Genomic DNA, 11,390 nt, shown 5'->3' with positions numbered 1-11,390 from the left:
TATTATCTTGTGGGAAGCCAAAAAATTAAAAATCAACGAAGTATGCCTTCAGTCCACAGTCGTCACACATATACTAGACCATCCTCGAAATTGAGAGAGAAAAAAGACAGTTTAAAAGTGTTATTAATTACTCTTTCCTTCCTTTCAATTGCGCTTTTGTTTAACTTATTAACATCAAAATATGTGTTTATTGAAATAATTTCACATGATGAAATTTACTCTTGACTGACTTTCTATTTCAACCTTGGACCAATAAGGTCTCTTGTTTAAAAAACCGATGAAATGAATGATGTTGCTACTGCATGGTGAAATCGTTGCTTAAGGTTTATAAATAGCAAGAGATTATACAATATCTTATATTGAGTCTTATCTTGACAAACCTTTGCCCATATGAGGTAGCGAAACCCAGCTTAAAACAGGTGCGATAATTTTGATCTCGATGCTAAGAAAAAACATTTTTATAGATCAATATTATGTTATCATTAACTGAGGCTTTATTAGGATGTATCCAAGTATTCTCTTACAACGCAATTTCCTCCCCAGTCATGCATGGCAGCAAAACCAAGGCTACGTTTAGAACTGATAATGTAACACTGACCCTTCATACACCGGATTGATGCATTCAGCCTCTTCTACACTTTGTAAAACATCACCCATGCTGGAACGAGATAATCACTCCAGTTATAAGTAATGCCATAAACAATGTTGTAGACATGTTTGCCAATGATGTACTCCCAAATCATGCCGATGTCAGCATAATTAAAATTGACATCACTGGGAAGTTCAAACTCTCTGAGGAGGAGATTACGTATGTAACATGACACTACTGGATGAAAATACTTTTATAGCAGTATGAATGTTGTGTGGGTGGATTGAACCCTGAAATACATTCTATAAGTAGATAGTATGCTATTCAAATATTTTCATTGACGAGTTTCTGTTAAATGGTCACATTTTCACTCGGGTGTTGCATCAGGAGTTTCAATAATTTTTCCATAAACAGCTGATGATTGTGTAAAATGACTATAAGGTGAAATCCAAACACCTGCAGGTTAAACAGCATTAAGCATTAAGATGTCTTACAAGGAGAAGTAGACCACCAGTAACTTGCTTTTTTTGAAACCCCTGTGCATGGTTTAAAAATACGCAGTAGCTGAATATTTTGTTGAGTTAGTGTACAGTTGTATAGTACAAATTGGGTTAGACAACTTTGGAGAAGGGTTTCTGAGGCCAGTCATACCCCCCTGCCAAAACTTTAGGGAGTGCCAATCTTTTTACCTACATGTTGATGGAGCAGGTTCTTCTTTGTGTAACTTAAGAGAGGGTTCCAATTCCTCAAAGATAAATAGTTTTCAGATAGCAACCACTTACTAGTGATGACAGATACATGTAATGACATTACATTTCTTTGAAGCCTGCTCCAGGTAGTTGCAAATGAGTGTACAAAAACAGGCGTGGTGTCGGTGCATCGCATACCAAAATCTCCCTTGTTTCTGCCCTGTTGTTGCTTTGGTGCTACAGCTATATTTACTTTTTGGCTCTGCTTTACTTACTGAATGCCTTGAAAAGGCTTTGTTTGTTGTAGGATCTGGTGTACAGCTGACACGAGGTTGGAAAAAGGAAATTTTTGTTGCCCTTAAGGGTACTTGCATTTTAATCAAACCTTTGTTTTATTTTGTTTTTATGTACATTGTTTTTAAATTATTTTGTATGAACTCATGCTTTATTTGTGAACTTTGCATTACTTACACCATTTTAAGTGTCACAGTATCTCCATGAGCCATTCTTGAATATGCTTTTGGTGTCTAGATCTCATTAATGTTTCTCTTTAATGTCTGCCATAAAATCCTTATGATGTTAATTTGAAGAATTTGGTATTGGATCAACTAAGACTCCCTTAATTGCTATTTTTCTTTATTTTTATCACTTCTCTGCTTGATATCGAGTTGATATTGTGAAGAGACATTATGTCTTGATAACTAATGAGAGTTATAAGGTTAAAGGCTTCAAATGAGGTACATGTACAACAGAACTTGCCAGAATTTCATTAGCTTCTGGTTACTTCACAGTAATTTTCTCAATAACCAAATTTCTGCGTAGGAAAAATAAAACCTCAACTCTACCTGTGCATTATTTTTATTACTGCTATTACTTTACTTCTTATTGTTATTATTTACATTACTATTATGGACATTACTCTTATTGGTACTATTGTCATCACTGATATTTATTTACATGGATGTAACTCAAGACTTGCCATAAAACTGTTAAATGTAATGTTGTAACAAATGTTGATTTTCTTTTAAGGAAGAAAAGCTCTTATTCAAATGTTCAAAAAGAGGAAATATCGGGAGATTCTTGAGAAGGTATGTTAAAATGCTAGATCAATTTTCTCCTTTCCTTATGTAATTTTCTCCAAAACTATAAATATAGTATTTTAACTATTTGTTATAAAGAAAGTAAAATCATGAAAAGGCCTTGACTGTGCTCTTTTCCGTTGCAAAGCTGCAGAAAGCAGCCAGAGCTTAAAAGACATTAACCCTTGAGACCCTAACATCAGTATCCATATTCTCCAAACCCTTCTCCGTATGTTTCTTTTGGTTTTGACAAGGAGAATTCATTTGTAGATCAAAGCTTCTTAGGTTGGCGATCATTTCCTTTATTCTCATGATCCTAATGAATGGTTTATAGCAGTATTCCTGTGAGGAGAAATTAGATACTGGTCACTCTTAGGGTTTAAAGGTTTAAGGGGAAAACTTGAAAGAATTAGTAACAGCAGAAACAATCAAAAGTTCAGCTTACCATACATGTAGCTTACAGTCCTTTTTTACCCTTGAACACAAAGCGTTTTCACCCCTCAGAGCACAGCGTGCGGAAATTTATCACAACAAAATAGTCATGTAATCAGTGTACTGCTGCAAGGGTGCAGTGAAATGCTTAGCAGACTAATCCTGGGAGTTTTTGCTCATAATTAGAAGCAGAAATGAGTAAAAAAACAATGCAATTGTATTCCTAACTACTATTTTATTTGTGACGAATTGTGTTTTCCCTAGAATATGCATGCGTACTTACAAAGACAGACCTTTATAAGAATAGGCTAACAGAATAATAACCATACCAGAAAAAATGCAGATGAAAACAAACAAACAAACTCTCAAAAATATAGTTAAGGGATGAAGCATATTAAATCATAAATACATGACTATTATTTTCAATATTTTCAATGAACCTTTGAGATCATACGTTGACATCAAATTTTGTTGTGCACAAGTACATTTGTTTTGCTAAGCCATTGCGCTAAATTCAAAGAAATATTATTGGTTATCTTAATTGTTGGGTTTGTCTGTTATAATGTTTTTAAAATCATCACAACTTCGTTAGGTCAGGAACGGCTTAGAAACTTCCTTTGCCTTTAACTCACCCATTGGACTCAAGGCAGTCCGAAATGTTGTACAGTTATAGCGTACTTGTATATGCATGTCCTTGGGTTCATTCACCCTGTTTTGCTTTTGGGTTTTTCTATCATAAATATTTTTTTAATCACCATAACTTGATTAGTGAAAGCGTGGAATTGACTCATCCTTTGGACTTTTAAGTCAGTCCAAAACGATATGCAGGTATATAGCTTAAATGTACTTGTATGTCCTTGGGTTTACTCTGTTTTGCGTTTGGTCTTAAACAGGATCTTCTCACCCGTAAATTTGATTCTCATTCCAAGCTTGGAATAAGATACCATGTCTATGATATTATCGGAGCTGATTTTGTCAAAAGGTAAATACTTTCGTATTTGGTTTCTTCAATTGATACCAATTTTATACCTGCCAAAATGTTCCACGCCAGCTATTGCTTCTTAAGATAAAGAGTCGATGAATCCATGTTATTATAAAACCACAGAACAGAAAATGAGATGAAAGAGCGCGGACATTCCTTGCTGTATGTTACGTTTGGCAAATTCGTGGCATGGGTTTCAGTCGTAATAATAATAATAATAATAATAATAATAAACTTTGTTTTTCGAGGGTGGCACTTGACAGTATAAAATACTGATAAACGACAGTAAGTGTTAAATTATCACTATGAACGGTCCAACAACAATGTGATTGATTATTTCCTTTTCCTTTACGCAAACAGCGTGAATACTACATCAGGACAATTACTGAGACTGGACATCCGATCAGAGAGTCGAGCGAGATCGAAAAGATGATCAGTGTTCTTGCAAGGCATTGTTTGATCTTGTCACGCAACGCGGGAAAGAAGGCATTGTGTGACAAGACCAAAATGCGGCTGCAAAGGCGATTATACAACGACACATGCCTCTATTTGTTTAGGGGCTGATTACATGTTTCTGTGAAACAAATTGCTTCTCTTAAATTAATGAATAATTAGCAGTTGTACTGCAAATCTTCTTGTCTTTGATTGTAGAGATTAACATAACAAAAAGTTTCATATAGTAGTAAGAGATGTCATTCCTTGTAAAAGGCTCCTTGAAACTTTTTCAAGTTAAAGGCATCCTAAAATGCAAAAGAATGAGAATAACATTTTAATCTTATTTGAAACTTTCACTGTGTAGTTTATTCAATAAATGAAAGAAAACAGATTAAAGCAATGCAGTTTTGGGCAAATGGCAGGATTTTTTTTTCGGTGCTCAGTATTCCGAAGTATTTATGAATCCTTACAAATCGCCAAAGGAAAGCGTTAAGGTTGACTTTTCGTCTTCATAGCAAAGCAGACATTTTACCAAGTACCTTAGAACTTCGTAAATTCTAATATTTTAAATTATTTGTGATAATTTGCTGCCATGTGCCTGGATGACGTTCATAAAGGGGGAAACACCTATTGCAATTGGTCCGTGATTTACCAGAGGATTTATGGTAGGTTGGGATATTGGCAAGCACTTAACTTAAATCTATGATAGATACCTCTCGTACAGTGAACTGTAGATGCCTTCATCACGATTTGGGTCAGGCTGATCCAAACTGAAAAAAGTTTGAGAACAACAGTAAAAAAAAAAAGTATTTGAAGCCATAGAGGGTGGGGGGAGGGGAAGGGGCAGTTGATAGGAACCATGACCTTTGAATGCAGTTACGGTTTACTCAATGAAAGACTGTCACAAGAAGAACGATCTTGGTATAATGTTATTTAATTTATGTACGTTTCATTTGATGGAATCATTTGGTAGTTTTGCTTTTTAATGCGTAGCTCACTTTTGCTGAATGTGTATTTTTTAAGTGGAAAATCGGGAATATGCTGTCTGTAGTGAACTCCTGTTTCCAATCAGGCCTCTTAATCGTTTCTCTCAGATTTTGTCTCTCAGTAACGGCGCATGCTGGGATCGGTTGATTTAGGGGGCAGTCTTCTGTTCCAGGGCCGGTGTTAGGTAGAGAGGAATACTTCCCTACCTTTCATACATTCCTGCATCAGCTGTCTTCCCGCTTTCAGCACTGAGAGAACAAAAAACAGTTATAAATTACTGAAAAAAAAAACAACAAACAAACAAACAAACTGATCTTGTCTTTCAAAAAATATAAAGTATGAATACTCATTGGCTAACCCGCCTATGTAGAGGGGATTTTCACTTTGTTTGACGGGATTTCTTGCAGAGGTGGCCATACTTTCACTGTTGATTAAAGACAAGACAAATTTCAATAAACGAATAATTTAATATTAAAATTGAAAAAGAAAACCAAAAGATCTTCCTACTTCTCTGAGTTCATTCATTCAAACACTAGAATGCTCCTTATTTTTAAAATCAGCGACCAAAATATTTCTTATTGTTTCTGTATTTCGAGAACACTTCCATTGGATTGCCTTAAAGATCGATTCATATAACTCAGTTTATTACTCCTTGGAAAATTGGTTGCAGGAAACTTCTGTGAAAGAACGCATATATTATGTTTTTTGTTTTGAAGTTTTTTCAACCTTCCCCATTGGATATTAACTCATACCTCTGATCACCACCACCGCTGTCAACATTGATGGCTTATCACTTTTAAAACACGAACATTACTGATTTATGTAATGTGTAAATCAGCGTGCTTAAAGTATGGACTTTCTCCGTGTGTTTTTAAGAGGTTGTCTTGATAATGTTTGGTCAAGATTGTAGCTTAATTTGAATTGACCACTCCCTCTATGTGGCCGGAAATATTTCTAAACATGCATGCCTGTGCCACACATCGATCCTTAAGATCAGACAGTCTTGACTTATTAAAGTAAAATACTGAAGGCGAACTGAGCTTCGTGAAGAGATAAATGCGAACTCACCTTTCGTACAATGGGTTGTCGCTTTCCTTCACTGTTTTATTGCTGAAAGAAGACAATTACGAATCACATTTTGTGGAAAAGCGTACAATTTGAGTGTTTGAATTTGATCAATAAAATTGGCAAACTAGTTTAACCTGTTATTATACATTCCAGGTGGGTCGACATATGTGTAACGATTATCATTTTCTTCTTCATCACAGCCAGAACTGAAAGCAGAAAAACATGCAAGTATGTGTTTGATAAGATTCTTCATATACACACACGTTATAAGCCCCGTCGCTCCCTCTCAACCTGACTTTGAAAAAAGCTCACCGGGCGCGACAATTTTAGGATTTACGGCAGACGCAGGTAGTGAAGTAGAAGCGACACGACCATCAGTGACAAAGAAATGTCGAATTGTAACCCTGGCCACAAACTTTCACAGGTTTTACCTCGTGTTACACACATCCGTTGGGGTGGCGTAAATGAAGACTGCTTTCTCGTCCGGTTGAAAGCTCACTGCAGGTGTGTTCCGGTTGTTTTGATTTTCCCTACTACGCCTGCGGTAAATTTGAAAATCCAAAAAAAGAAAAAAAAAACTGGATGAAACATATAGTTTGCTTCACTAACGGTGTGCAAACTTTTGTAAAGATTTTCCGTACATTTAGCTTACTCCAAAGGTGCCGTTCACAATCGATAGTTGAGTTCAAAATGAGATCAGAAAAGTAAATTATGAGAGATTCCTATACAACTTGCTATGTACGCTTGCGAAGGTGGCAAAAACTTCACATTAGCACTTCATGATTTTAAATGAAAAAAACTGTAATTATCCTTACTGTCTGCTTAACAATTCTCATGATAACAATTTGATATTGGATCAACTACTAATCTCCTAATTGATATTTTTCTTTATTCTCATCACTTCTATGCTTGATATTGTATTTTTATTGTAAGGAGAAATTCTTTCTTGGTCACTCATGGGAGGTAAAGGGCTAAGGATATAATATTGATAGCAAAAAGTTGAACTTACCGCTTTTTGTGAAAACAAAACAAAGTTATTGCGAGTATCGCACAAATTACTACCAAAGCTGCAGTCAATCCAGCAATTAGGGAGGTGTTTGACTCAGACTCTCTTCCATCGTCCAAGGTGTCAGACAAACCTTCTCCCCTCGTCATGGAGGTGGGATCTGTTTTTTCTTGATAGCCGAGTTTGCTCTCTCTTGTAGAAGATATCTCTTGAGTGGTCTCTTCGCTTGATGACGTTGTGGTTACTTTGTCTTTGACCATATTTGTCTGAGTTGAGGCAAGGGTAGTGCTAGTAGTTGTTTTGGCTGCTGTGTTTAGAAAGATAGCGTATTTTTATGTTTGTGGCATATACAGAATATTCCAGAATAGGATTCCTGGCCCAGCTTATTGCTATTTGGGGGCATGTCAGCTTGTCTTCCATTAATTGGTTAAACTACGCTGTACTTGATTATGAGATTTCTATCGCGTTATAGTGGTCATGTCGGCAAAGCCCGAATCACTAAACTATCCAGCATAAAACTCAAGAGTGATTGTTAAAGAATCTTCTAGTTATTCAAAACGTAACAACAACCCAAGCGCATATTTTTGTTATTAAGTTTCCGACCGCTCGCTGTTAGGCTAGGCACTCTACTTACTCTCTATTACGCAATAGATAGCGGGTAGCGTAGCCAATCAGATTGTGACATTCTAATTAGATTGCATATTTGCTTTATACTAATAGCTATCATCACAGTTATCACGTGTTCCTATATCGGTCAATTTTGCGAGCTGTACTCTACTGAACAGCTCGTCAAAGTAGAAAAATGTTTGTGTGGACAAAATCTCTCATTTTACCCCTTTCTTTCCCCGAAGTAACTTCAAGAAAGTTATGACTTTCGTGGGCAAACTACAAATCGCAGTGGAGAAAACTTAAGTATGAACCATCAACTCGGTTAGTGTGAGGTATTTATAACCTTTTCCTCGAAAAAGAGGGGACTGCTATGAACATTAAGGTCACTCCACCCTGACATTTCATTTCTTTTTTACAAATGTTTGTTACTGGTTTTTAAGTAAAGCCTTAGAAATAATATCAAAACCTCGATTTCATGTAAAGGCTATTGTATACTTTTGCCTTTCGTAAGCACTTCCGTCTCCAATCGCCTTATCGAAAGCTAAGGCAAATAACGTGGAAAATAAAGCATACAAAGACATGACTCTTTTTCGAGAGGGTCAAATGTAGCTATGTAAGTTATCAGATGCCTAAATTTTTCGGTTTTTTTTTAGGCTTACCCCTAATCTTTATAGCTTGGTACCTGGCACGAAATCCTTTGCTAGACCAACTAGCATCTGATTGAAAAATAACCGTAACATTATTACCACGGGAATTTAATTGAGGCGTTGTCATGCCACACACTGAACCAATCAGAACTGTTGTTCCGTTCATTAATGTTTCCCACACGTTGACCAGATCGCATCTACAGCAAAACCACTGTAAACTGACGTCATCAAAAGTGATCAGAATAGCGTAATTCCGAGGGACTTCAATATGCCACTTGCACCAGGCCTTGTTGTTATAGTTTTGGGGATAGTATGGACTGCGGAATGTGCCATTCAGTGCTGTCATTGTTTGCGTGCACTCTGTTCGAATGAAAGGAAGACTAAGTTGAGTAAAAATATATAAACATTGACCAATAATTCTGCCCCGATGTTTAAGGGTGTCGCCTGGTGAAGTCTACTACGTTGGAGGTTTGAAATATTGTATTGAGTCCCTAACGTAAGCGTTTGAACATATAGAAAGTCTTAAGCCTTTTTCCCTCTTGAAAACGATGTTACACTTAGATTGATAGATCTCAAGTTCATGGAACGTTACCTTACTGAGTAAGGTTCGGGTTTAGAGGGGTCGTTTACAAGACAATTGCCTTTTATTGTCCTAACGAGGATTTCGTGTCGATGACGTCCTTCACTTGATCAATTAGTATGAGCTAAGAGAAGGTATTTTTTTTCTTTCGGTTGTTACAGGCAGGCTTATGAGGTAGGAGACGAGGTAAGAAGGTCGAAAACCGATTGGGTTACACAAGCATAGAGGGAACATCCAGGCCTAATTCAGATGATGAATAACCCCAGCCTATCAGATGTTTTTTATCATGACTAGTTGTTACAAATCACAACTTGATGCTCAGAGAGCCTGGTACCTCTATAGTAACAGTAATATATTTTCGGCATGTTGAAGTCGGCTCCATAGGGATATGGGAACGATTTCGCGTCTATATTACGATCATTTTCTGTGTCATATCTAATGTATTCCATCTTATGTATGGTGTTCAGAACTTCCTGACAATGTGGTCTAAACGCCATCAAGTAAAAGGGAGACGCAAAGGGAAGATCTACTGGCTCTTTATATCCGTCAACGGTGGTCTTACAGCAAAAGAATATCTTAGTGTTGTGATCAAATACTCCTTCTGGAAGAACGCCGGCATCGGCGTTTTTGTTTGTTCCGTCAGCACCATCTTCGTCATCCCAAAACACCCACCCACTCTGCAGTCCATCTGGACAATCAGAGCCTTTCTGATAGATGCAGTACTCCCCGGCAGGCCATCGGGGTCGATTTCTTTCGACTGTTGCTGTTATGTTGTCCTTTATACAGAAATACTGTTCGACATCACCCGAGACCCGGCCTTTGAGCTGAGAGTTCGGCGAGACAGTAGTAGCACTATTTTCGTCCTCGAGATCCTGGTAGATGTATCCTGTTTGCCATTGAAATCCATTTGCCCCTGGACAGCCACTTTTTGGCATGGGTAGTCCATACATTCCTGACGGCCATAATGCAGCAGAACAAACTATGAAGAATGAAAATAACGGTATAGCTTATTTCAGAGCTAAAATTGTGTGTCGATTTCTGTTCAACCTGTCCCAAACGTACATAAATAAATTTTAAAACCCCTGCGGATTTAATTTCATTGCTTTGTATGTTTTGTATGTACGCTGTACCATTCGACATTACGCTGAGCCATTTCACGCAACTCTACACCATTTGTGTGTACGCTGTACCATTCGACATTACGCTGAGCCATTTCACGCTTCTATTTGACATCCTTGTATTTTGGTGGTGACGGCCGCCCATCAGATCGATGAAGCCATTCTTGCGTGACTAACATTGAGTAATTAGGTGGCTGAGATTTGCATAACCAGCAGTTAATGTGTCTGTACTCTTTTCAGCACGGTACTCCTTTCGACATTTTACGGCGCCTACCCGCTGGGTTTCATTAACTCAAGCTAATTTGTGAAGGAAAGAAACATTCATCTTGCGAGGAATGTCACATTCTTTTAGGTTTTTCTAATTCCTCTCATCGAATTTTGCTATTAACGGGGGTAAAAATTTTAAACTCGGAAGAAGTGATTCCTAGATTTTTACTGAAGCATGTTCGTATAAGCCGCTTTCAATCTCGATGAATGGCCTCCGAGTTATTTTACCGTATCTCGGTGATATATGCCAGGCCTTTCAAAGTTTACCGTGTCAAACTTCGCAGTTAAGACATTTATCAATTCTGTATCCAAAATTCAGACCCTAGATACAAAAACGCGTAAATGTTGTTGACACCGTCCGCATCAAACACGAAAGAGAATAAGTTTGGGCACATACCTTCTGAAGCAAGACAGATGAGGCACAGAAATCTTACCATTCTGTGAAGAACGTGTAAAAGTCGTGAAATCAACAAAGTGCGAACCATGTTTTGTTTTGTTTTCCATCGATTCTTCGTTAGTTAAAATTTATTTACCCAAGCTTCAAGGTAACTGCAATTATATCCGCTCGAACTGACCCTATCGACCGATGACAGCTTCTTCTCTTCGAGGTTGGTCACAGTCAGATGATTCATGCGTGACCTTGTTGTTATATAAGAAAAGCAAAGAGGAAATAAGCTTCAGTACTTCACAGTGATCACGTCCTTGAATCTCCCTGCCTCACTGACGCTCTGTCCTTTAACAGAGCTGATCAAATTTAAATCGATTGCCTTGCGACTTGATGGAAGATCGATATTCAATGGAAGAACAGAGTTAAATTTTTATTTTTTATAACTTGTTTCAAGTATTCTTATCACGCGTTAAAGCAAACTATTTAAAACTTCTGACAATTTCCGCGTTGTGGT

At 37.3% G+C, this 11,390-nt stretch overlaps 1 protein-coding gene across 2 annotated transcripts; it reads right to left on the bottom strand.

Annotated features, from left to right (window-relative positions):
* Window positions 1–3,003: 3,003 nt before the first annotated feature.
* LOC149039267 (uncharacterized) lies at window positions 3,004–11,294 on the bottom strand. 2 transcript variants are annotated; one of them, XM_089183954.1, is made up of 11 exons: window positions 10,886–11,294; window positions 9,438–10,082; window positions 8,536–8,883; window positions 7,271–7,574; window positions 6,693–6,800; window positions 6,396–6,467; window positions 6,262–6,303; window positions 5,552–5,617; window positions 5,400–5,441; window positions 4,920–4,976; window positions 3,004–4,511 (listed from the first exon to the last, which is right to left on the bottom strand). In XM_089183954.1, exons 1-11 carry the CDS (start codon window positions 10,971–10,973, stop codon window positions 4,496–4,498), a joined length of 1,788 nt encoding a protein of 595 aa, XP_089040080.1. In that variant the 5' UTR covers window positions 10,974–11,294; the 3' UTR covers window positions 3,004–4,495. The 2 variants fall into 2 exon arrangements, with proteins under 2 accessions (XP_089040080.1, XP_089040081.1); XM_089183955.1 differs by having other exon boundaries at window positions 7,271–7,571.
* Between the last annotated feature and the right edge of the window lie 96 nt (window positions 11,295–11,390).

The sequence above is a fragment of the Pocillopora damicornis genome, chromosome 10 (genome assembly GCF_964200805.1).
Source record: "Pocillopora damicornis chromosome 10, jaPocDami1.2, whole genome shotgun sequence".
NCBI lineage: Eukaryota > Metazoa > Cnidaria > Anthozoa > Scleractinia > Pocilloporidae > Pocillopora > Pocillopora damicornis.
Note: the sequence above shows the minus strand (reverse complement) of the source record. Positions and strands in the feature narration are given on the sequence as shown.

What these genes read in the sequence shown, in the direction of transcription:
- LOC149039267 (XM_089183954.1), bottom strand. Translation starts at nt 10,973, where the DNA reads ATGGTTCGCACTTTGTTGATTTCACGACTTTTACACGTTCTTCACAGA. An exon ending in ACGGATGTGTGTAACACGAG is followed by an intron (nt 6,468 to 6,692) that starts GTAAAACCTGTG and finishes TTCTGCTTTCAG; the next exon opens with TTCTGGCTGTGATGAAGAAG. An exon ending in GACAACCCATTGTACGAAAG is followed by an intron (nt 5,618 to 6,261) that starts GTGAGTTCGCAT and finishes TTTAATCAACAG; the next exon opens with TGAAAGTATGGCCACCTCTG.